Source organism: Leopardus geoffroyi, chromosome B1 (genome assembly GCF_018350155.1).
Source record: "Leopardus geoffroyi isolate Oge1 chromosome B1, O.geoffroyi_Oge1_pat1.0, whole genome shotgun sequence".
NCBI lineage: Eukaryota > Metazoa > Chordata > Mammalia > Carnivora > Felidae > Leopardus > Leopardus geoffroyi.
In genome coordinates, this window is record NC_059327.1 from 136989931 (window position 1) to 137016670 (window position 26740).

A 26740-nucleotide genomic window follows, 5' to 3' on the forward strand; every position below is an offset into this window, starting at 1 on the left:
TTGGACAAAGGGCTAATATCGAAAATCTATAAAGAACTCACCAAACTCCACACCCAAAAACCAAATAATCCAGTGAATAAATGGGCAGGAAACATGAATAGACACTTCTCTAAAGAAGACACCCAGATGGCCAACAGGCACATGAAAAGATGCTTAACGTGCTCCTCATCAGGGAAATACAAATCAAAACCACACTGCGATATCACCTCATGCCAGTCAGAGTGGCTAAAATGAATAAATCAGGAGACTATAGATGCTGGAGAGGATGTGGAGAAATGGGAACCCTCTTGCACTGCTGGTGGGAATGCAAACTGGTGCAGCCGCTCTGGAAGACAGCGTGGAGGTTCCTCAAAAAATAAAAATAGATCTACCCTATGACCCAGCCAATAGCAGTGCTAGGAATTTACCCAAGGGCACAGGAATGCTGGTGCATAGGGGCACTTGCACCCCAATGTTTATAGCAGCACTTTCAACAATAGCCAAATTATGGAAAAGAGCCTAAATGTCCATCAACTGATGAATGGACAAAGAAATTGTGGTTTACATACACAAAGGAATACTACTTGGCAATGAGAAAGAATGAAATATGGCCATTTGTGGCAACGTGGATGGAACTGGAGAGTGTGATGCTAAGTGAAATAAGTCATGCAGAGAAAGATAGATACCATATGTTTTCACTCTTATATGGATCCTGAGAAACTTAACAGAAGACCATGGGGGAGAAGAAGGGGGGAGAAAAAAATTAGAGAGGGAGGGAGGCAAACCATAAGAGACTCTTAAAACTGAAAATAATCTGAGGGCTGATGGGGGATGGGAGGGAGGGAAAAGTGGTGATGGGCATTGAGGAGGGCACCTGTTGGGATGAGCACTGGGTGTTGTATGGAAACCAATTTGACAACAAATTTCATATTTAAAAAAAAAACAATATTAGGGAAGGGTAACAAAAACAAGGGTAACATAAAAAAAAAACAATATTAGGGAAGGGTAACATAAAAACAAATTAGGGAAGGGTAACATAAACATTCCTATCTAGGAAGCATAATCTAAATCTGAGCAATATTGCTTTCTAAAAAGATGTTTACGGAAGCATGGCAATTCCCCCAACTGCAATTCACTTATTGTGCAATTCACAATAAGTTGCAATTCACTTATGCCAATGAAAACTAGTTGCATAAGTCCAAGACCTACAAAGGTTCCCACTGAGATAGCATTAGACTTTCTAGTGAACATGTGATAGCATTATTGCTTCCACAGTGCACTTGGAAAGATACATCTTATTGACATCCAAACAAAACAGCTGTTAGTTGTTCTATCAGCTTTTCTGAGAACTGGGCTAATTAATACAATGGATTCATTAATTCAAGTTATATTGAATATGAAAAGTAAAAGGGAAAAAGGAACTCAAGACAAAGAGTCACCCCGAATCAGTCACTTGCTGATTTTCAGTCAAGATCAAAGGGAAGAATCAGGGCCCCTGGGAGGCTCAGTTGGTGGAGTGTGTGACTCTTGATCTCAGGGTTGTGGGTTCAGGCCCCACGTTTTGTGTAGAGATTACTTAAAAATAAAACCTTTAAAAAAAAAAGATCAAAGGAAAGAATCAAAGAGTAAGAACATAGGGAAAAAGGATGGGGGGTGCAAAGAACAGAAGAGTAGCTCACCATGTGGGTAACCTGTTTGCACATGTTCCTTTGGGAGCAAATCCATCTAGTTTGATAAGAATGTAAATCATAGCCCTATACCAGACATATGTATAGTCAATTAAAAGATAGTTACCTGGGTGGCTCAGTAGGCTAAGTATCCAAATTCAGCTCAGGTCATGATCTCACAGTTCAAGAGTTTGAGCCCTGCCTCGGGCTCTGTGTTGAAGGCTCAGAGGCTGGAGCCTGCTTCAGATTCTGTATCTTCATCCCTCTCTGACCCTCCCCAACTTGTGCTCTGTCTCTCTCAAAAATAAATAACCGGGGCGCCTGGGTGGCGCAGTCGGTTAGGTGTCCGACTTCAGCCAGGTCACGATCTCGCGGTCCGTGAGTTCGAGCCCCGCGTCGGGCTCTGGGCTGATGGCTCGGAGCCTGGAGCCTGTTTCCGATTCTGTGTCTCCCTCTCTCTCTGCCCCTCCCCCGTTCATGCTCTGTCTCTCTCTGTCCCAAAAATAAATAAACGTTGAAAAAAAAAATAAATTAAAAAAAAAAAATAAATAACCATTGGGGCACCTGGGTGGCTCAGTCGGTTAAGCGTCCGACTTCAGCTCAGGTCACGATCTTGCGGTCCTTGAGTTCAAGCCCCGCGTCGGGCTCTGGGCTGATGGCTCAGAGCCTGGAGCCTGCTTCCAATTCTGTGTCTCCCTCGCTCTCTGCCCCTCCCCCATTCATGCTCTGTCTCTTTCTGTCTCAAAAATAAATAAACACTAAAAAAAAAATTTTTTAAAAAATAACCATTAAAAAAAACTAAAAAGAAAAAAAAAGAGACAGTTGCCTGAGTTCACCCACAAATCAAGTGAAGTTTATGACTTGCTCAAGGCAGAGTCCACAGGGTCAGAGTCCAAATCATCAAGCTAAAAACAAAAGAAAAAAAAGAAAAAAAAGAAAGAAAGAAAAGAAAAGAAAAGAAAAGAAAAGAAAAGAAAAGAAAAGAAAAGAAAAGAAAAAACAAACCCAAACTAGCTGTTCATGGTCTCATTTCTCAGATATTCCAGTCCAATAAAATCTAACTATGTAATTGATATGGAAAACAAACAATTCTTGTTTATAATAAGAAAAAATTTAACCTTCCTCAGACCAGAAGAGGGTAGAGGTGAGGGAAAATAATGCAACACACATTTAGAAATATATAATTTATTTATATTCACTGTAAGACAGTTTCACATTCGGTACACAGTTACCAGAAGAGATGGAACACTCCCAGAGTTTAACATGGTGTTATATTGCTATCAAACATTGCTTACACTGAGTAAATTGGGAAACACTTATCTTCCCCTTAAAAAAATTTAAGGCTCAGTTTCCAAAAGGTAATTTTACCACTCATTCTTGTGTTTAAAAAACTGGGAACATCCTGAAATAAACCTCAAAGGGGTAGAGGGTGAGGAGCAGCACAAATGCCTGGCTCATTCATACCTCCCCTGAAGACAAAGTGATTTTTTTGTTGTTAAAGCCTCCTCCTGTTTGAAAATATGCTTCGGTACAAAATCAAACAAATCCGTAAATGGGAGAGGCACTATGTATAGATCTCTACTGTAACCACAAGGAAACCCTAAAGCTTTACCACCAGTGGCCAGCTAAAAAGTTGTTTATTCAAAACGTGCCTACATACAAATGCACACACACAGTAACCTGCATTCACCTTTCTTCGGTAAAGCTCACCAAGTAATACTTCTCTTCTAACACACTAGTAAAAAAATATTTACATTTGCTTTCAACTTTCAGATCAAGTGGCCACAAATCTGTCCTTTCTCCTAAATGCGATCCTCATTTTTCTTTTCAACCTTGCAGTGGAACACAACCGTGGCAGTAACCTTGAACTGATGTGTACTCCTGCTGTTTAAGTGATTGGCGGAGGGACGGGGTGGGGAGGAGTGAGAAAACGAATCATGAAAAGAGCCTGGGGGATTTTTTTTGAGAATTGCCATATCAACAAGTTCCAAACACAGTGAGTTCCAAAAGTGTTTTAGAAGCACTTTTTCCTGTACAAATATTTCATTCAATCAGCAATGACTTCATCATTTTACACAAGACAGAATCTGCTTAATGTCAGTAAACCACCTTATAATTCATGAGGCTATTGCTATGACAACAAAGGCCAAAAAGGGCCCCAGATGGGTTCTGCCTCTGGCGTAAAGAGGTAGAGACAATTCATCCTATAGAAAAGATTAACATTAAAAAACAAAAACAGTAAACCAAAACAATACTCCACTCTCCCTCTCACCCCACCAAAAACAACACATTCCATTTCTAGGGGCTAGTTCTGGTAAGCCAAATTTTATCACCAGGGTGGGATTCAGTCTGATTCAAAGAGATCCATTGCCTACAATCATCTTGCTGTAATTCTTCTGCTGCTCTTCCTTAAAGGTGTCCTTCACCTTTGCTCTCTTCAGCCCTCCATCCCTGGGAATAGAAAGGCAAATAAATAAAAGATATTCCCAGCAATGATGTAAAAGCATTTGCCGTTAACACACACTGTGTGGTGCCGTGACACTTTAAGTGGCTGGTCAACAATGGGATTTGGAAGCAGAAAGACGAAGATTTCAGTCTCTGTTCTACCACTGACTAAATGTGTGTTACTCTGGGGAAGGAACGATCTCTCTGATGCTTAATTAAAATATAGAATAATATCTCCACTCAGTTTCCTTTTAGAAGTTAGGGTTGCTAGGGGCGTCTGGGTGGCTCAGTCTTCTAAGCGTCCGACTTAGGCTCAGGTCATGATCTCACAGTCCGTGGGTTCGGGCCTGCGTTGGGCTCTGTGCTGACAGCTCAGAGCTTGGAGCCTGCTTCGGATTCTATATCTCCCTCTCTCTCTGCCCTCCCCCACTCGCACTCTGTCTCTCTCTCAAAAATGAATGACCACTGGGGGAAAAAAAAAAAATTAAGAAGTTAGGGTTGATATATTCAATATTTGGACTTTACATGTTTTTTAAATTTTCTAAATGTTTATTTTTTAGAGAGACAGATTGCAAGCAGGGAGGAGCAGAGAGAGAGACAGAGACAGAGACAGAAAATCTGAAGCAGACTCCAGGCTCTGAGCTGTCAGCACAGAGCTAGACGCAGGGCTCCACCTCACAAACTGAGAGATCAGCACCTGAGCAGAAGTCAGATGCTTAACCAACTGAGCCACCCAAGGCGCCCCTGGACTTTATATTAAAACTAGGACTGTTTGCCTGTCTTTTTTTGCAAGGAAAGCAAAGTATGGTTTTCTTTCATCCAATAAACCTATGTCTTACTAGAAAACCCATATGGAAAATTTAAGGTACACTCAAATAATGGTGAGGGTACTGTGTATGTACGAGTAAATTCCTTAAAGATAAGTAGGTTAATCATTATTCAAACCAAAGCCTTTCTTCCTTCCTTTCCTATGTCTACATAGGAAGACATATGGAAAATACATAGAAAATATGGGAAAGACAGGAAAATACAACGAAAAGTTGTATTTTCATTCAAAGCACTACATATTTCAAGCATTAATGATCTCCCATATTACAAAACAGACTCAGAATAAAAACGAACAACAAAATCATAAATTGCATTTAACCAGTAGTTAGTGCCTATGTAAGTAGCATTCCTTAATTCAGAGTCTGTGAATCTTTGAACTCTCTCCACGGTGGTGAAAACACAGAGCTGCCTGGGTTATAAGGACTCTGCATTCCTTTCCTTCTTTGGTCAACACAAAGGAACAACAAACTGTAAGCTCTGAGAGGAGAACTGGACTATAAGGGGCCACAATCTCTCTCCTAATCTAATGTTTTTGATTTTAACTCCTAAGAGCATAGATGGTGAACTTGCTTACCTTATACTGTACCTGTTTAATTTTAACCCAGTTAAACACAAATGTTTACCAAGTGCCTTCTGATGATGATGAATGGATCACAGGTTAGCCTGTAAACTCTGCCATGAGGACAGAACTTGACCTACAAACAGACGCCCGCCTGAACCACTGCAATGTTTTGGCCTCTGAAGTCAAAACCAAGACTCAGCCTGCCAGTGAGTCCTCAACTTAAAAACAGACTAAAGTCCACACATCTTCCAGGGGCTCAGATGTAGGAAATTTCCATGAAACACAGTTATAAATTGTTATTAGCTCCCCAGAATTGTCCCCCAAAGCCTCTTTTATCCAGAAGAGCTGCCTCTAACTATTCATAGCACTGATGTGAATTCTGAATAGTAGGAACTAAGTGTGTGTGTGTGGGGGGGGGGGGGGGGGGGGGGGGGGGGGGGGAGGGGGGGGGCAGGCAGAAGAAAAGCCTTTCTTTCTTTCCTAAGGTCCAAGCCAAAACTGACAAAACAGTTAAAACCATTTGCCCTTGAGCATCCTGACATTATTTTGATGCAACTATCCCAAGCACCCAGGTATCACACACAGCTCTGAGCACCCCAACTGTGACCTGCCCCCTCTAGAGACTTTAAAGTTTTACCCAGTTCCCCTTTGCAATGGCAGCAGACCTGAGCTCCTAAGGATAGCAGCAACCATATGTAAAAGCCTGTTTAAGATGATACAACCGAATTCTCATTTAATCTAAGAAAAAAGCCATGTAGACATGTTAATTCATACTCAGTGTGTGAATGACAGGTACACCTGGAAAGGCAGTGAGACTTGCATATGGCCCAATAAAAGGAAATTGAAAATTTCTCAAAATCTGACAGATTTTCTTTAAGCCAATCTGATTGGGATCTGTCCTGTGGCTGACTTCCTTAGGCTGTTGTCTTTCAAGACTTTCTTCCTTTCTTTGGTGTCTGAGGCTACTGATCCCAAACTCCTAGATTTTCACATGGCTTCAGGGCAGGAGGAGGGCTTTGATGTCAGGTGAGAGGAAGCAGAGTAAAGAACTGAAAACAATGAGGAAAGAGGAAGCCAGGTCCAGAGTGAACTTGGATTCACTAGGGCATTGATAAACTAGGACAAGTGTAAGTCTGTCATTTCATGATATTATGATGTCTGTAATTTAGTTTCACCTATTTCAGCTTAGGTAGTGTGATACAAATGTTAGTTTTAACCTATCTTGACCCTAGTCCTGGCCTTAGGGCCAGTCAAGTTGCCCTAAATCAAGAACTCATACTCTGGGGATGATCAGCCAGGCATTTAATTAGAAGGCCACCCTCCAAAGGTGTCACTATAAGGCATCAGCTATCTTTGTCTCCCATCAACTTCCCAACCTTTGTTAATTCACATAATGAATTTTAGAAATGGGTTTTCACTACAGAAATGATTGGCTTCCTAATTAGCATAACAGACGCCAGAAACAGGTTTCTTGGGTGAAATTGGTTGTACTCAAGGTATATGAATGGATAAAATATTCTAGAGACATTCCCCACCTTTGCATAAAGGAGTATAAGAACTCAGCAAGCCCTTATTCCAGAGGCTAATTCCTGAGCAGTCCCGGGTCCCTCTGCAGTTGGCTGAACTGGTTGACAACCTGACTCAGTCAAATCCTGCTCCTAGAACATAACTATAATTGCCTTAAGTGAACTTTTCATGCAAAGTGTTTTCAAAACACCAAAAATGATAAACAGAGGGACTTTATTAAACTTACAGGATTTGAAGTATGAACTGTTTTTTTTAAAGTTTATTTTTTATTTATTTTGGTGGGGGGGGAGAGAGAGGGAGAGAGAGCGAGAGAGGCAGAGCAGGGGGAGGGGGCAGGGATAAAGAGAAAGAATTCCAAGGAAGCTCTGCACTATCAGCACAGAGCCCAACACAGGGCCCAGACTTATGAACCATGAGATCATGACCTGAAACAAAATCAAGAGTGGACGATTAACCAACCGAGCCACCCAGGTGCCCCAAAGTTTGAACTGCTTTATGCAAGCTTGCTAACATAATGTCTGTGTGTGTGAGAATTTAATCTCCCATTATAATGTAGGTATATAGTTAACCCTCGCTGATACAGACTAAATGTTTATGCCTTCCCGCCCCGCCCCCCCACCAATTCATATATTGAAGCCCTAACCTCCAATAGGATGGTATTTAGAGAAGGGGCCTCTAATGAGGTTTAGATGAGGTCAGAAGAGTGGTCACGAATCTTCAAGATAGGATTAATGTCTGTATAAGAAGAGACACCTGTGAGCTTGCTCGCTTCTGTCTCCCCATACTCATACAAAGACGAGACTGTGTGAACACAAGGCAAGAAGGCGGCCATTTGCCAGCCAAAAGGGAGAGAGAGCTCTCACCAGAAACCGACCTTGCTGGCACCCCAATCTCAGATTTCCAGCCTTCAGAACTGTGAGAAATAGTTTGCTTTTTAAGTCAACCCCATATATGGTAGTTTGTTATGGCAGCCCAAGCAGACTACTACACTCCCCTACATTCAACCTTCCTCAAACAAAGAAAAAATTAAATCCAAAGTTTCCATAACTAAAATATTTCACTTATTTCCTTTCAAGTTTTTAAGTTTTCTCTAATTTAGTTATAGCTAGCATTAAATATGAACAAGCCTATAAGTTGCCCCTTGCTCCCAGGGTCCTTTCTCCAACCCCAAGTCCATTCTCACATTCTTCTTCAGTAAAAGAACGCTGAATTTCAGCTAGATACATGGCCTTCCAGAACAAAGACGGCATTCTCCAGCCTTCTTTGCGGTTGCCGTCATATAACTTGAGTTCTAGCCAATGGATACAAATGGAAGTGGCTGGTCCAACCTATAATGGTAATAATGAGAGGGGTGTCCTTGTTTTAAGTCTTCCCTACTGGCCATTTTCTGGACACATGGAGTAGCCCTGAAGCCATCAGCCTGGACCCGAAAGTGGAAACACACTGAGGATGGGATACAGAATGAGCTGTTATACGAGCCTGTGCAGCCTGTGTTTAAGCAAGAGGGATAAACTTCTACCTAATTTAAGCCATTGGTATTTAAGTAAACCGCTCCTTCAGCTAAACCTCTGGCTAGCTAGCACAATAAATCACATTACTAAAGACGATTTTTTGGGGGGTGCCTGGGTGGTTGAGTGTCCAACTCTTGATTTCAGCCCAGGTCATGATCCCAGGGTCATGAGATTAAGCCCCATGTCGGGTTCTGCATTGAGCGTGGAGCCTGTGTCTAACATTCTTTCTTCCTCTCTCCCTCTCCCCTGCTCACTCACTATTTCTTTCTCTCAAAATAAACACACTTCTAAAAATAAATAGATAAATAATGCAAAATAAAAGTGATTTTTTTAATGAAAAAGAAGTGACAGTACGTCTAAAAAATTTCTTACCAGGGAAGCTCAGTCAATCCTCCTTGCACAGCAATAGCAGACTTAACCCTGTTAGCAAACTGGACAGCATCTTCTCCTTCCTGGGGAAAAGAAAATTACAAGTACATCCTGGGAATAGAGTTTTCAAACAATTCTTAAAATATCTCACAATCATTTAGATTTGTTTTAAAATGTAAGAGTCACCTTTTAGCTCAGTTCTGTTCTCAATCATAGCAAATATCATTTGGTCTGCCAAGAAAATGCAGTGCTGTAATGTTTAATTTTTATCGTGTACATATATTATTAGCCTTGCCAATATGTAACATTCCATAACATTTGTAGGTTCGCTAAACCAACAGCAAGTATAAAAACCATTATGGAAAAGAGTTTCTGAATATAAAAGAGCCTGACTTGAAGACAGCCAAATACATTTTGTTTTAAATGACTCGTTTGCTGAGAAAGCAGAAAGGAAGCCCAGCTCTTGCTACTGTGAGGAAGGCAGGCACCCAGGTTTTCAGGGAAAAGTGTTCTCCCCTGGATCTGACTGGATAAAGCACCAAAGACAAGTTGTTATCTACGGATACCTCTCTGGTCATGGGGGGCATGTACCACACGTCACAGACGATGGCCCAGCTGGTCATCATTCGAAGCAGGTAGCTCACCATGTTGTATTTACTACTGTTCCAAAATGCATCCCCAAACTGAGGGTTATACTGGGGAAAAAAAAAAAAAAAAAGAAGTAAAAGAAAGAAAAAACATTGCAGTCATGAACTAAGTGATGGCTTATCCACGTTAGTGTTTCCAAGGCAACAGGTCAAACATCTCTACTGAACCCCAAGAGAAAGAGAAGCTACTTTGCTTGATAGAAATGATCAAAACAGTAAACCAGGCCAACTAACTCCTCTGACCAGAGCCCCAGAATGCTGCAATAAGAGAGTTATCCACATGAGTCTTCAATATCTGTCTCCCACTTCACTGAAATTGAGTGAAAGTAGGCACAGTACCTCTTTTGCTTATTACCATGTCCTCAGTACTTAATAAAATGCCTGGTACACAGTCCCCTGGAACCCGTCTGTATATGTACCAATAGAGACAGAATGATTGAGCAAACGGGGCAAAATGTAAACAGTTGGTGAATCTGAATAAAGAGTATACAAATGCCTTAAGGAAGACCTTATACACAGCAGGTCTTTAGAATATGTTGGTTGGCTAAATATCTCTAACATAATGGCAACACAATATTTCCACCAAGTAACGGTATAACTGTGAGACAAATTACATGACATCTCTGAGACTCAATTTACAAACTGAGAAAGTTTAACTAAAGTTGTGGTTTCTAAACATTCTGGGTTAGCAGCAAATTACCAATCCTTTTCTTCAATTACATCTCATGCAGAATCCCAGGATATAAAACAGATTTGCAAAAAGGAAAAACAGATGTGGAGAAAAGAGATCGTTGGTGCACTGCTGGTGGGGACGTAAATCAGGACAGCCACTACAGAAAACAGTATGAGAGCGTCCTCAAAAAGTCAAAAATTAGAACTACCATATGATCCAGCAACCTCACTTTTGGGTATGTATCCAATGAAAGTGAAAACAAGATCTTGAAGAGATATCTGCCCTCCTATGTTCACTGCAGCATATTTTTCACAATAGCCAAGATATGGAAACAACCTAAGTGTATGTCAACAGATGAATAAAGATGTGGTGTGTGTGTGTGTGTGTGTGTGTGTGTGTGTATACAGATGACATTTGTGACAACACAGATAGACCCTGAAAGCATTATGAGGAGTGAAATAAGTCAGACAGAGAAAGGTAAGTACTGTATAGCCTCATTTATATGTGGAATCTAAAAAAGCTGGACTGATAGAAACAAAGATTAGAAAGGTGGTTACCAGGGCCTGAGGAGGAGAGACGGCACAGTGGAGGAACTGGGGAGATATTGGTCAAAGACAACAGACTTACAGTTATTAAGATAAATAAGTCCTGGGGACCTAATACACAGCATGGTGAATATAGTTAATAACACTGTATATTGTATACCTTAAATTTACACAATGTTATATGTCAACTATATCCCAATAAACCTGGGGCAGGGGGAAGAGTGTACAAGTACTTGTTATTCTTACAGATTTTAACACTGAAGTTATATCAAAATAAAGTTACCAAGTCACTCCCCTTTGGGGAGCCTCAGGGCGGGGGGGTATATCTGTTTTACCTTAATTGCAACTGGATGTATGGTTCCTCCAATTTCAAAGCTTCCCTTTTTAAACATCATGACTGAAGTATTGTTGATGCAAGTCCCTGCAGAAGGGAGAAAAGGGTATGGTGACTATTTTTAAAGGCAGTTTTTCTCTTTTCAACAAACTTTTTTTTTTTTTTTTTTTAAGGCAGGAGGTATTTTATTTATTTATTTATTTTTTCAACGTTTTTATTTTTATTTTTGGGACAGAGAGACACAGAGCATGAACGGGGGAGGGGCAGAGAGAGAGGGAGACACAGAATCGGAAACAGGCTCCAGGCTCTGAGCCATCAGCCCAGAGCCTGACGCGGGGCTCGAACTCACGGACCGCGAGATCGTGACCTGGCTGAAGTCGGACGCTTAACCGACAGTGCCACCCAGGCGCCCCACTTTTCAACAAACTTTTAAAAGGAATTATTTTGACACAAAATAAAATATTCAAATCCTAGCAAAATTGGAGTTTACTCTTATTTCACAAATCAATCCCTGCTTAATTAAGTAATTCAACAGTTCTAAGCAAGTTTAAAAACAAACTTTTGCTTTGTTATTAAATACTCTGGAGATAAAACTTTTGCACAACAGGTGATAATTTTAATACTTTAAAAAATACTTTATAAAATTAGGAACACTACCTATCCAAGTTCATTACCCAGAAATAACTTTTAAGATCAAAGAGGCACCATGCCTTCCATCAAATGTCAAAAGAAAGCAAGGGATTATTGGCTCAGAGAAGGCCATCCCATTCCTATAGGACAGCAGAGATCTGGACTAAGAGTGAACTTCTAGAACAATCTGATGCCTCACATACTTTTGGTGCTGGTTGTTATCAACTATAGCTTGGTAGGCAGTTACCCTTCTTACCTTCAGGAAAGATTAATATGGGTAGTTTTTTCTTATCAGCAATGTGTTCTTTTAGTCTGTGAAGAAAAATAAAGGATCAGAATGCTACCTTTATAAAAATAGAGGTGGGAATCCACTTTGGTGTTTACACTCCACTAGCACAAATATAATTGTATAGCAATAAGGAGGGGGAAAAATAAAACATAAGTAAAGGGAAAAACTCAAGTTGGTCCCTTTCTAAAAAGCATAATGCTATCTGTACTATTTTAATTTCTCTCATTTCAAAGTGAGCAGTTTTCAGTGCCTTCTGCCTACTCTTAAAATAGAAGGCTAGGCAGTCATGTGACATGAGCTCTGGAGCCCCCTGTGTCATATAGTTGGTACCCTTCTCCATGTACTTATATTTCGTCATCTGGAAAATGAGAACACTGATCACTGGAACCTGTCAGGCTCATGGCCATTGAGTGTAAAGAAATTCCTTAAATGAGTCAGGCTCAGCTTTCCTGTGATATGTAATAGAGATGCCAGAAAGCTGAGAACATGGAAGTTCTTCCAGGCTTAGGTCCTGTCTCCCCTGCAGCCAGCTTTATATTCCCAACTGCTCACCAGAAACTGGTAAGACTGAGAGAGAGAAATTACAGCTACCCGTGTCCCATGTTAAATAACCTCAAACTGGGGAATGGTTTCACTAACCTTCAACAGATTTCAACAAGTACTTTTCATCTTACTCTTAAAAGCAGGCCCTACCTTCAAGTTTCTAGAAGCAATAACCAGAGGGCCTTCACTTAAAGGCCTCAGGCAAAAAGCTGTTGTTTCCCAACAAAGGCTTCTCTTAGCTCCTCTCAATCCCAAGCCCCAGAGATTTCTTCTGTTCCATAAAGAGCATTAGCTCTGCCAGTCTCTTGATGGATTTAAATGATAACAGACATTCAGCAAACAATCAGCCATCTATTTACTCAGCAAACAGTTACCAATTATTTAACTTTCGTGGTAGTAAATTTTAATTCTGAAAATTCAGTAACTGGACTATACCTAAGCCACAGCAATACAAAATGTATGGGACTTCTAATCTCATCCTATAACCCACTATGACTACAGAATTCAAATTTTTAAGAATGTAGCTCAGACAGGTGATTCAGCAAAGAAAACCCCATATATTTTAGGTTTTATCCTTAGTACTGCTCTACTGTCTTTGCAGGAAGGCCAAGATTTATCAGATTTTATGCTACCCCAAAGAACACCAAGCAATGTCTCTGCTTACCGCTTAGTGACCAGGTGTCGATCTTTCATTTCCGATCGTTCAAACCAAACATGCGGACAAGCCTTCACCATGGCCCTCTGAATAATTCCCATCAATCCACCGTGAACCTGGCCAACCTAGAAGTACCATTAGAAAAAAAGAAAAATGTCCTGAGAAACTTAACAGAAACCCATGGAGGAGGGGAAGGGGGAAAAAAAAAAAAAGAGGTTAGAGTGGGAGAGAGCCAAAGCACAAGAGACTCTTAAAAACTGAGAACAAACTGAGGGTTGATGGGGGGTAGGAGGGAGGGGAGGGTGGGTGATAGGTATTAAGGAGGGCACCTTTTGGGATGAGCACTGGGTGTTGTATGGAAACCAATTTGACAATAAATTTCATATATTGAAAAATGAAAAAAAAAATAAAAAAAAAAGAAGTTCTCATAATAAGAAAAACATTTGCAACTATGTATGGTGATGATGTTAACTACATTGATTTTGGTGATCATTTCAGAATATACACAAATATTGAGTCTTTATGTTGCATACCTTAAACTAATAAAATGTTCTATGTCAATTACACTGCAATAAAAAATAAAGATCTCAAAAAAAAAAAAAAAAAGAAAAATGTAAAGGCACAGATATGCAAAGAAAGCTTTTTTTTTTTTTTTAAAGTACCAGTAAGTTCCTATTCCCCACCAAGAGAAAAGATTGGCCTTCTTCTACTGACTGAAGTTCTTAGTCTAATCAAAAGATATGAATGGCCAGATATAAGCAAAAAGTGTTCGTTAGTAGCACCTTTGAATTTAAACTGTGTTCCTACACTAGTTATAATCTAGCTTTAAAAAGTAAAGGTCTTTCAACTCAGTCAAGATAAGGGAAATGCAAATTAAAACTACACTGAAATACCATTTTTCAATCATCAGACTGACAAGGACTCAAAAACTTAACAATGCACTCAGAGCCAAGACTACAGAAAATGGCAATTGTACATTGCCTGGGATGGGGGAGATTATAACACCCATAGAAGAAAACTTGGCAGTATCTATCAAAACTATATACACATTTATCCTTCAACTCAGTAATCCCACTTCTGGGAATTTACTCTGAAGATATACCTCCAACAAGATGAAAGTACATATGCACGAGGCTTTAATTGTAAGATTATTTGTAATTTCAAGATACTGGAAACTACCTAAATATTCAAACTTTAGGAAATCAGATGAATAAACTATGATACATATATGCAATAGAGTATCACGCAGCTGGGAAAAGAGAAGGTTGATCTCTATGACTGATAAGGCGTGATGTGATTTCCAGGAGATACTGGTTGGGGTTCTGGTTTTGTTTTCTTCTAATTTAATTTTTTTTTTAATTTGAGTATAGTTGACACACAATGGCACCCTAGTTTCAGTTGTACAACATAGTGATTCACCATCTCTGTACGTCATGCTTTGCTCACCAGTCAGGCGATATTGTTAAGTGAAAAAAGCAAATTGCAAAAAAAACAAATATAGTATGCTACCTTTTGTGTAAGACAGAAGGGGAAATACATGTTATATAATTATATATATATATATATATATATATATATATAATTATATATATATATATATACACACACACACACACACATATATGTATATATATATTATATACATTTCTACAAAAAGAAAAAAATCCAAAGCAGGGAAGCTGGAAACTTACAAGGGTCAGAGGGAACCAGGCTGAACGGACAGCGGGAGGGGAGGAAGCAACACAACTCTGAGCATGCCTTTGCTGTTTAACATTTAGAAGCACGCCAACAATAAACAACAACAATGGGACTAGTAAACTGAAAGAAAACTGAAACAAATAAATCCAACTGTATTTCAAATGAATAAAAGAACAACACTGAAAGAAGGAGAAAAAAAATCTAAGAAATGTACAAAGACGAGTATTTGACCACACATCCTCCATCTCGGGGAAAACTACAAAATATCCTGATTTTTTTTTTTTTTACATTTGTTTTTGTAGCGAAACAGGTGAAGCAATTCTGAAACAATTCTAGATGTATTGGAGGATTGAAAAAAGAGGTAAATATGTTGATAATGTTGGGCGCCAGGGTATTCACTATGAAAAAAAAGGGAGATACAAATATGGATGGGAGGGAAAGCAAGAAAGAACCCTATGAATTGCATGAATTGGTACAGACTCAAATTTCCAATAGTATATTAATATCAGAAATAATATGAATACCAATATATAAAAATATAAATAATTTACATACATTTTTATGTAGAGAGCGGGAAAACCAGTGCATGATAAAGCAAATAGGACAAAACAGTACCAATAGGTAAATGTGAATAAAGGGTATATGAATGTTCTGCATACCATTTTATTATTACAATTTCTCTGTACCTTAGAAAATCTTTCTAAATTTTTTTAAAAATTAAGAAGTCTTTGTTTAGGAGGAAAGAGGGCTTTTTTTTTTTTTTTTTTTTTTTTTAATTTTTTTTTTCAACGTTTATTTATTTTTGGGACAGAGAGAGACAGAGCATGAACGGGGGAGGGGCAGAGAGAGAGGGAGACACAGAATCGGAAACAGGCTCCCGGCTCTGAGCCATCAGCCCAGAGCCCGACGCGGGGCTCGAACTCACGGACCAGGAGATCGTGACCTGGCTGAAGTCAGACGCTCAACCGACTGCGCCACCCAGGCGCCCCGGAAAGAGGGCTTTAAAAATCTTCTTCAGATATATAGTTTACTTGTAGCCGAAAGAGGCCAGAAGTGACCTCTGGAGGTCAACGATACAGTTTCCTCCCACTTCTGCCCTTTATTGCCTCTGATCTAAATCTCATTGGCTTTAGGTTTCTATCACTCAACCCAATGGAAAGTTAGCAGGCTCTACGCTTTTCTAAACTTTGGCTAATATTATAACTGCAGTTACAACAACAAAAAAGCCAACAAAATTCTGAGGCCCTCAGTCACAAATGAGTTTTATTCAACTTTTTGTTAACAGGGACAGAGAACAAATATGGTCCCAGAAACACAAAATCATAATTAAGTAAGTTGGTTAAAATGCCTGAGTCTCTGCTTTCTCATCTATAACAAAATCTCAGCCTTAATCCCACTGCATTACAGGGAAGGTCACATACAATGCATGTGAATATGCTTGTCCACATAAACGCAAGGAACTGTCATACACCCAGAACTGTACTGGGGTCTACCAAGGATTGTTAACATAAGGGTCCTTGCATGGGCTTTCTAAGAAGCCATAAACATCTTGAAATTATGCCCAAAATTGTGCTTGTATGATGCACATGTATGTCATTGTTTTTCTCAAGGGTACATAACTATTAACTGATTCCTAACCTAAAAAAGGTTAAGAACCACCAATTCCCATAAGTCTTTTCCTAGAAGTAGTTAAAGCTTCCTTGGATTTAGAACAAGCTCCACAACTTAAAGATTAAATGTGGTTGCATGGGGCACCTGCATGGCTCAGTTGGTTAAGCATCGGACTTTGGCTCAGGCCATGATGTCTTGGTTCCTTAGTTTGAGCCCTACATGGGGCTCTCTGTGGTAACAGCTGGAGCCTGGAGCCTGCTTCAGATTCTGTCTCCCTCTCTCTCTGCCCCTCCTATGCTCATGCTCTGTCTCTCAATAATAAATAAACATTAAACAAATTTTTTTAAAATAAAAAAAATGTGGTTTGCACAAGAGTTGTATATCTGAACTTATTGACAGAGAAAGGCAATGTGTTATATATATATTTGTCTTTCTCGTCTGATCTTCATTAAAAAGTCTGATTTTTTTGTTTGCTTGTTTAATTGTATATGACTCCCTGAAGGAAGACAGAACTAATTGGCTGGTAAGGGATTTGCACAGCTCTAAGGAGAAAGACTTTAATGTCTTGAGGTGTTATTGAACATTGCAGGGATTTTAGAAGCAAGATGAAGTCAACTTTGTAAATTCCTATCAAGTTCATGTATGTCTATATTTCACTAAGCTAAATTTTTTACCATCTTTTTTTTAAAAAAGAGATTGATCCATTTATTCATTTTTATTTTTTAAAGATTTTTTTTTTTCTTTTTAGTAATCTTTCCACTCAAGGTGGGGCTGGAACTCACAACCCTGAGATCAAGAGTCTCACACTCCACCGAGTCTCATACTCCAGCCAAGTGTCCCCAAATTTTCTATTACCTTAAATATAATGGCTATTTTCTTTCTTTTTCTTGCCCCATATAGTCCTCATTTAATGTGTTATATAATTCATACAGCTATAGTAGTATAACCGAGTCACTTTCTAATATAAAACTTTCTAATTTGTGCCAAAATAAATTAAAAGTTTGAACAATCCACAAATCATGCAATTACTTGAACTATCAATGAGCTGCTCTTACCATAGCATAGCATCCATCTGTTGTCAAGATCAAAACATCTATTGGAGAAGTATGGTTGGCAACACAAATGCCTCCCTTCTGGGGTCTGTACTGTCTGCAATTACAAACAGTGGTAAATACTATACCCTGGAAAAGAGCCACTATTTTGCAGCATGTAGAGATTCATCCTATTTTACTTTAAAAAGTACATTAAAAGTACAGTTTCAAAGTATATGGGCTCATCTTAAAAGGTTATTTCTAGGCAGTATGATGGGAGTGGGGTAAGAGTAGATAGAGAAGAAGGGGCCCATGACTCTCCCTTTATATATATTTACATTGTTTTTTTGTAATGATCATATTTTCCTTTTATAATGAAAAAGTAATTTAAAAATATTAGATTGAATTACAAAGATTCCACAACTTTAATATTGTGATATTAAGTTTCACATATTTTATAAGTATTTTCATATTATTCCACTCTTTAAATGCATCACTTTTAGTAGTTTCACAAGACCCAAAAAGTAAATTTACTATAGTTTCCTCCCTCTTATCCCCCTAAAGCAGAGGCTGGTAACTTCTCCTACTGAGGGCCATAATAAGTATTTTAGGTTTTGCTAGCCAGCCAATCCCTGTCAAAACTACCAAATTCTGCTCTTTGGGCACAAAGGCAGTCACAGACAATATATAAATGAATAAGTTTCAATAAAACTTTATTTACAGAAAACAGATGGCAGGCCACATTTGGCCTCCAGCCCCATAGTTTGCCGACCTTTATCTTAAAGTTCAACCAGTATTTGATATTTATGAAGCAAAGTAGTTTTTGTTGGCCGTATACAAAGAAGAAAGGCAACCAAATGCATAACAACTTTAGCACGTTTTCTTTAAAATTAGAAGTAATTCGGGACGCCTGGGTGGCTCAGTCGGTTAAGCGTCCAACTTCAGCTCAGGTCACGATCTCACGGTCCGTGAGTTCAAGCCCCGCGTCGGGCTCTGGACTGATGGCTCAGAGCCTGGAGACTGCTTCCGATTCTGTGTCTCCCTCTCTCTCTGCCCCTCCCCCGTTCATGCTCTGTCTCTCTCTGTCTCAAAAATAAATAAACGTTAAAAAAATAAATAAATAAAATTAGAAGTAATTCTATATATAATAAGTTACGAACTCTCTATGTAATTAAAGCACCTTTCCTGTAGATAGTATCTCTTCTGATCACAGTTCTATCAAAGCATTTTCTTCTACTTTTCACCCCAAAACTCACAGCTCAATGAAAAAATCATGTAATTTTAGAAACTTAAGGGGCCTCTCAATGTTGGTAACACATGGTAAAGCCAAATGAGAAAATGTTTCCCTTCTACAAATGAGACAGAAAGACCCAGTCAGAAAAAAAAAAAAAAAGAGAGAGAGAGAGAGAGAACTTTTAAAACAATGAGATTAAACGTAAAAAAATAAAACTGAGTTAACAGAAAAGTAATTAAAACAACCAAAATTACTTCAATCAGCTAACAAGTTAGCTACCACTACCCCTACCCTCTACAGTTAGGGGTGAGGGAAGCAAAGTGTGGGTGTTCTGTCTCAAGGCTCAGTTACAGAATTTCAGAAGCAGCGGGACTGAGACTGGAAACCAGGCCTCAAGACTCGAAGGCCAGTCCTCCTTCCTCCACACCACAGGCCTGTCAACTTCATGGCTTTTTATATCGACAGACCCAGTTCACAACCTGACTCTGCCACGTGCCAGGCATGTGATCCTAGACAACCAATCCCAGGGCTCCCAGCTCTTCACCTGTAAAACAGGACACCGGTGTCTCTCTCATAGGATGGTCTATGAGAAGCTCGGGTCTGGCTGCACACCATAAATGCCCAATTTTTGTTTTTTTGTTTTTATGTTTTTTCATTATTTTTGAGAGGTGGGGGAGGAGGGACAAAGAGCCTTAAGTGGGGCTCAAGCTCACAAACCATGAGATCATGACCTGAGCCAAAGTCGGACGCTTAATGGGCTGAGCCACCCAGGCACCCATGCCCAATTTTTAAGTGTCATCACATGTCTATTATTATGTTCCTTCTGCAAATGGATGGCTTTTTAAAAGGTTTTCGGGCAAAACTGTTATGTCTGTGACACTCTAAGCAGCAAGAATGAACACACTGGAAGGACTTTCATTTCATCTGCTTCCTCCACCTGCTACTGTCAGTCATGGGCTGGACTTCCTGAACAGAAAGGCAGAAGGAAGCAGGCACACACTCACTTGTTATGGTAATGAATGGTACCAGAGAGGGCTCGCACACAGATCCGGCAGCAAGTCAGGTGAACCAGTTCACTCAGCCAGTTTTTGAGGCTGAAAAAAAGAGGAAACATTTTATGGTGCAGTTCTGGGCACTGCTAAGAAACAACAGAATAAAAACTTCAATGTGCTCCTTCACAGCAGCATACTGTGTTCTGAAACACAAGCACAGTTCAATTCTTAAAGTCTCGTTGACGCATTAGGACAAAATTCTAATGGAAAATAGCTCCCGCCCTACTAGACTATCATGATAAATGCCTGGCCAAGATTAGCTGAAGCTTCTCTGGTCTCAGCCTGATGAGCCTGACCAGATGATAACACTCTCGTGGTTTCCTTGAGTCCCTCACTCTATTTTCTTTTCTTCATTTCCCCTTTGAAAAACAATTTCTTAGGATGTATATGAAAGTGTGGTGGCAAATCAGATGAAGACTATGAATACGAAGTAAGCAAAATTTTAATAAGTGTGATGAGGCCATAAATTTGATGCAATACATAGGAATCAAATATTCTTTTTTGAGGATAAGGCCAAGAAAAGGGACAATCCTATTTATGGCTGGGTGGAGGCAAACATTTCACCTGCCATCTGGAAGCTGCCCAACCAGTGTAGTTCCCAATACCAACAAACTGATCCCAATGAAAGCCAAGGTAACCCTGAAAAAGAAAAGAAAAGGTAATGTGAAAGTTAGTTGAATAGCAGCAGTAGAGGGAAATAACCTGAAAATTCATAAATAATTACATTGTAAATAAGTTGCGAAACATGTATGGCAGTGCCACTAAAAAGAATCAGGTAGGGGCGCCTAGGTGGCTCCATCAGTTAAGTGTCTGACTTCGGCTCGCGAGTTCGAGCCCTGCATCAGGCTCTGTGCTGACAGCTCAGAGCCTGGAGCCTGCTTCAAATTCTGTCTCCCTCTCTCTCCGCCCCTCCCCACCCCCAACTCATGCTGTCTCTGTCTCTCTCTCTGAAAAATAAATAAACATTAAAAAATAAAAAAAAAAAAAAAGAATCAGGTAAATCTATAGATTCTGACATGGGAGAGTGGTCCTTGGTACTTTTGAGAGAAGAAAAGCAAAATTAATTTCAAAATAATATGTAGAGTATGATAACCATTTCAAAACAACAGCAAGCATATAACTAGTTGATAGATGCATAGAGAAGGCTTGGAAATTTATTTATAAAGCCATCAAATTCAATCTGTGTAATCACCAAAGGGTTAAGTGGGTTAGTGACAAGAATAAATTTAAAGGCTTGCCCCTTTTGCTTTTCAGAATTATTTTAATTTTCAAAAATATATTCATATTAACTAACATCTTATATAATAAAAAGTTTTATGTTGTGTAAAGGAGTCACGTCAGGTTGAAAGGAGTTATCTAATTCTGTTCAGGATACATTGGTGGGCATAGTGTGGGTGTAAAAGAAAATATTTTCCAAAGGTATGAAAGTAACTTGTTTTTCTGTGTTTTTTCATGATGGAGGGAGGTACAATTCAAATTTTTCTCAAGGAAATTTAAAATTTATAGCAAATCGCAAGAAAAGCTCTTTCATATGAAGAACACCAAATTATATCACCATGTAGAAATCCTTTAATGCAGACCTTTGTCCCTTTGCATGTTTGTGGTAACTCACATCTAATCTCCACAAAGACACTTTCTCAGTTTTGAAAAGTGCTTTTAATATACATTCTAATCACTTCAGAAAGAAAATAGTCACCTTTAGAAATGTAAGTAGAATTAACCCAAAAAGAAAAAATTGAGATTTAAAATCTTTCCAAATAAGGGGGACTTCCTTATAAACACCTTCTTAAGGTGCTAAACCTTGTTGAAGTCTTATTTTAAGACCTTTTGACAGAACAATTTGAAGGTCAGATTCCATTTTCTTTCGATGCCACATTCTCATGCCAGCACTGATGCAGTAACTAAATCACGGCTTAATCTCATTCACCAATTATGCAAAAGTTTTAAAAGAACGTTTTGCTATCCTGCCGTAATGGCAATCATTTGTTCCTACACATTAAGTCAGAAGGGCCTTACATTTTAACATGTTTCATAATTGGGTTCAAAACTATTGAAAGCTTTTATTTGCTTGATGAACGGGCCAAAAAATTCTGTTTTCCAATTTAAGAGAGCCAACATGAGAGTTCTCATAGATGACACTACTTTTCAGCCACAACCTGTTTTTTATAAGAGTTCTACTGAGATACAATTTACATATCATACAATTTACCTCTTTAAAGGGTTCAATGGTTTGGGGCATATTCACAGAGTTGTGCAACCATCAACATAATCAATTTTAGCACAATCTGCTTTTTGAGTGTTCACTTTGTAGCAACAGCTCATCTTATAAAGCATTTACAGAGCAATTCTTTCACACTGAAGAGTATGTACTAAGTAGGAGTCTCAATTCTGCCACTTCTTCTTGTTCTTGGGTGCTTACATTACTGGATTATCCTACACCTGCTTTCTTCGCAAGAATCTTTTATGTTATTTCTTTAGTTTGTGAGTGTTACTTAAATGTAACTAGATAACAGAATCATAATACCATTTGCTGGCAGCCACAGCAGCTAAAAGCTAACCAACAAATGAGGGCATCTCAAATACTCTGTGTGGCAAAATCCTCACTTTTTTTATCACGTTGCCTTAGATACAGTGAATGACTCATGGGACAAGTGGAGATATAAGAGCTAATCTATATACTCTACTTGATTGAAGTTTCATTCCTTTTTAAGAATAAGAACAGGGGCGCCTGGGTGGCGCAGTCGGTTAAGCGTCCGACTTCAGCCAGGTCACGATCTCGCGGTCCGTGAGTTCGAGCCCCGCGTCGGGCTCTGGGTTGATGGCTCAGAGCCTGGAGCCTGTTTCCGATTCTGTGTCTCCCTCTCTCTCTGACCCTCCCCTGTTCATGCTCTGTCTCTCTCTGTCCCAAATATAAATAAACATTGAAAAAAAAATTAAAAAAAAAAAAAAAGAATAAGAACAGAATAGGGGCGCCTGGATGGCTCAGTCAGTTAAACGTCCAACTTCGGCTCAGGTCATGATCTTGCAGTCGGTGAGTTCGAGCCCCACATCGGGCTCTGTGCTGACAGCTCAGAACCTGGAGCCTGCTTTGGATTCTGTGTCCCCTTCCCTATCTCTCTGCCCATGCCCTGCTCATGCTCTGTCTCACTCTGTCTCTCAAAAATAAATGTGTTAAAAATTTTAAAAGAAAAAGAATAAAAAACAGAATAAATAGAAATTCTAGAGACTAGAAATCTCTAATAAATAAAAGTTCATGCATGTATACCAGTGGATAGTCTTGTGCATGCTCAGAGTACATGAACCCCAGTTTGGGAACACCGGTTTAAGGTTGAAGGAAAAGTAGATGTGAAACCCTGAATTTCACTTTGTTATCACAGCTGAAATGATTCCCAAAAGACAAACCATGCCCCAACTGGCAACATGGGCACATGCACACACACACACACACACACACACACACACACACACACACAAAATGTACCTTTGTACTCTTTGTACTCTTGTAATAGACCTAAATGAGGCAAATATAGGCCACCCGAGGGATGGTAAAAAGGTTTCAACTCATGTGCCCATTTAAGGTGGCTGATAGCAACTATCTGGAAAAGTCTATTGAGAGGATGCCAAGGCTGTGTCGAGGGAAAGCAAACAAGACGATCAATAGCAATATTGTGACTGGTACACGTGCCTACTACCTCCCATCACCATGCTGAATACACCTTGGCCACTCGTGCTTCTTCCCACTGTGCAGTGTCACTTCTGCTAATCTTATGTTCCACACTGTGGTTCCAGTAAACTGGACCTGAAGGTACCTCCTTCCTCAGTCAGCACTCAAACTTAGAACCAGAAGGGGACACAGGTGGGGGAAATTTTAATAAGAAAAGTGAGGGGCAGTTGGGTGGCCCAGTTGGCTAAGTGCCCAACTCTTGAGTTTGGCTCGGATCATGATCTCACAGTTCATGGGTTCAAGCTCTGTGCTGACAGCATGGAGCTTGCTTGGGATTCTCTCTTTCCCTCTCTCTCTGCTCCCCGCAAAGGGAAGGGAAAGGTAGGGAAGGGTAAGGAAGGGAAGGGGAAAAAAGAAAAGACAGAAAGAAAGAAAAAGAAAGAAAGAAAGAAAGAAAGAAAGAAAGAAAGAAAGAAAAAGAAAGAAAGAGAAAAAGAAAAGTGAGTAATCATAATAGAACTGGATGGAACAAATTCAGTCTTCTGAATGGCCCTCTCCCATGTGGTAACCACTCTCAGAAATTTTTTTCTCTCCTGGGCAACTGTGAACTGCTAAAGACTAGCAAAGAAAGGCAGTTATAGTTTGGTTGACACTCTGGTGAATTCAAAACTATAAATCTTCTCTCTTCTTTTTTCTACTTCCCTTTTCTATCCATCCTCAAATTATTTATGACCGAAAGAACAACATGGATCCAGACTGATATATAGTAGATTCTGAAGAACACTTCCATTTGGGAAAAAATGTGAAAGGAGAATAGATACTTAACATGTTCCTGTGGAGGTCACATTTGGTGGTGTTTTGCAGGTGTGAAGGGGTGGGATTAGTACCATACTACTCTCATGGGGCCATTATACACATGATGTAAAAAGAAAGCCGAACCAATTATACCATCAAATTACTGGGCAGGAGACATACCTCAGGGGTAGTAGGACACAGTAGCGTACTATGACGCCCAGTACCCACACCATGGTGAGCCGCAGACTGATGTAATGGAAATTTACATTGGTCCTTGTGAGGAGATTCCACGACACTAGCTCCTCTGAGGAGAACCTCTGGGTCACTTCATCTTCCACAATGGCTTCCAAGCCCTTCTTGGAGAAATAAAACACGTCAGACAGCTCAAAGTCCCTTCCTCGCAGACCAGAGAGCCCTTTTTCCATGGGTGACTCATCTCTTTGGATAATACCTTAAAAGAAAGCATCAGAACATGAGAAAATGCCATAGGACACAAGAACTGACCAATGAGGCAACTTTGTACAGAAGACAAGTAAACAGATTTAATGGGTAACACGAAGCAGATTTCAAAAATAAAAGACAAGCAACCACAGTGGGAAAAGAGGTGAAATCACTGAGTCTGCATGAAATGGCCTCTACCGAATGACTTCAATTCACTACTGGTCCTCAGTAGCCTTTTTCTTGTTGCATTTCCTCCCTCCACACCGCTAGCGAACAAACTCTCCAGTATAGAACTAGACTGTGTGAAAATAAAACCTTCTGTTTACCCCTGATAAAAACCATAAAACCAAAATGCAAGCAAAGTGGCAAAAGGTCTTTACCACAATTGGCAAAAGGCTGATGTTTTTAATATGCAAAAATTAATTAATAAGAAAATCAGTCTCCTGTGAAAAAGTGAGCAAAGTTCATGAACTGAATTCATGGAAACATTAATAGTTAAGATAATCAGAAATGTAGGCAAGAGTGTTCACTGTAGCATTTTCCATTATAATCGATCCAGACAATGAGATATAATGCATCTAATAAATACTCTAATGTTAAGTGAAAAAAGGCAAGATCTAAAACTATAGTTCGATCTAACTCTGAAATATATATGCATAGAAAAAATGTCAAGAAGGCCACATTAAGCAGTTATCTCTGGGCAATACGATTAGATTTTCCTCCTTAAACAGTAATTGTATTTCCCATAAGGAAAATAATTCAAAGATTTTTAAGGTACCATAAATTTTGTAAGTTGAAAAAATGACTACTGTCATCCAGTTCTAACTACTGAGAGTCATAGATGAGATCTTTGAATGAAGAGTAGCTACACACACAGTGACAAGACCATCTGATTGCCCCTCTGGGGTGTGTCGCAAAGGAATTTACCTCCCAAAGTAGAAAAGTCTTTTCTTTTGAAAGAAGATCCCTTTTGATTGTCTCACTTTCCAGTTTACTGGGAAACCAGTGAGGAGAGTGAAGATTGCTGTATTACCTAACCGCTGGAGAACAAGTGAAGAGGTGATATATGAAGAGGTGATATATCAGTTTTTTGAAGGAATGGAAGCATAAGGCACTGGAGTAGAAAGTAAAGAGGTCCTGGAGTCCAAGGTCAAGTTCTGTTTAGGACAAAAACGGCTCTGTGACTGTATAAACAGACAAGTCACCTAAGTTGGTGCCCTCCTTTACAAAATAGGGGGTGGGAAAAGTTTTAGCTTCCTTACGGGACTCAAGTTACACGATTTTCCTTTTGGGTTTTTGGGGTGGTTTTTCTTTGGGGTTTTTTTTGTTTGTTTTTTTTTTTTTGGTTTGTTGGTTTTGGTTTTGGTTTTTGCCAAGATGCAAACTAATCACCTTAAATTCGAGCAATAAAGCAAGTTCTGAGATGATTAGATTATCTTTTCCAGCCATCAAGTCTAAGTGGTTTAACCTTTCTTCACCACCTCTGAAAAGGATTTGATTCCTATTAGAGGATGACCCAAGACAGTGTCACTGGTGAATTACCCTCTTGCTCTGTGAACACTGCAATACCACTCAGAGCAGCTTACTCAATCCAAGTACTGACCAATATTTAGCGGGGCAAGAATTTCATTATTTAGCAATATATAGGGTTTTTGTGGGTTTCTTTTTTTTTTTTTTTTTAATTAAAAAAAAAAATACCTCTAGAAGGGTAAGGAAAAACAAGCTATTCAGCAAATCTCAGAATGAAACACACTGGAGACAAGTGGACAGCCCTTCTAAACATGTTTTTTGGAGGGGCCAGAGATAAAATTTCAAGTTTGAGTTGCCTCATTATGTAACTGAGCAAGGAGAGAGATCTGTAGAGAGGAGCCAGCCCCCAGCGCTTATCCACTTGATGTGCAATATTCTCTCTGCCCCCTGACCTACTTAATTTTGTGGAGCTCAAATAAAATATAACTCAATTTTATATTTTTGTTAAGCCTTTCTTTTTAAGTTTATTCATTTATTTTC

General features: G+C 39.4%; 1 protein-coding gene across 3 annotated transcripts in view; it reads right to left on the bottom strand.

Annotated features, from left to right (window-relative positions):
* Positions 1 to 2815: 2815 nt before the first annotated feature.
* The window catches only part of GPAT3 (glycerol-3-phosphate acyltransferase 3), a 65663-nt gene continuing 41738 nt past the window's right edge, over positions 2816 to 26740 (bottom strand). For 2 of the 3 annotated variants that reach the window (XM_045473478.1, XM_045473479.1), the window contains exons 4-13: positions 24470 to 24740; positions 20395 to 20469; positions 19783 to 19872; positions 17569 to 17662; positions 13214 to 13329; positions 11974 to 12029; positions 11089 to 11174; positions 9455 to 9583; positions 8892 to 8971; positions 2816 to 4097 (exon numbers count right to left, since the gene is read on the bottom strand). In XM_045473478.1, the coding sequence (XP_045329434.1) occupies positions 4001 to 4097; positions 8892 to 8971; positions 9455 to 9583; positions 11089 to 11174; positions 11974 to 12029; positions 13214 to 13329; positions 17569 to 17662; positions 19783 to 19872; positions 20395 to 20469; positions 24470 to 24740 (1094 nt within the window). In that variant the 3' untranslated portion in view covers positions 2816 to 4000. The remainder of the gene's footprint in view (positions 4098 to 8891; positions 8972 to 9454; positions 9584 to 11088; positions 11175 to 11973; positions 12030 to 13213; positions 13330 to 17568; positions 17663 to 19782; positions 19873 to 20394; positions 20470 to 24469; positions 24741 to 26740) is intronic. The other variant, XM_045473480.1, reaches the window with a different exon arrangement.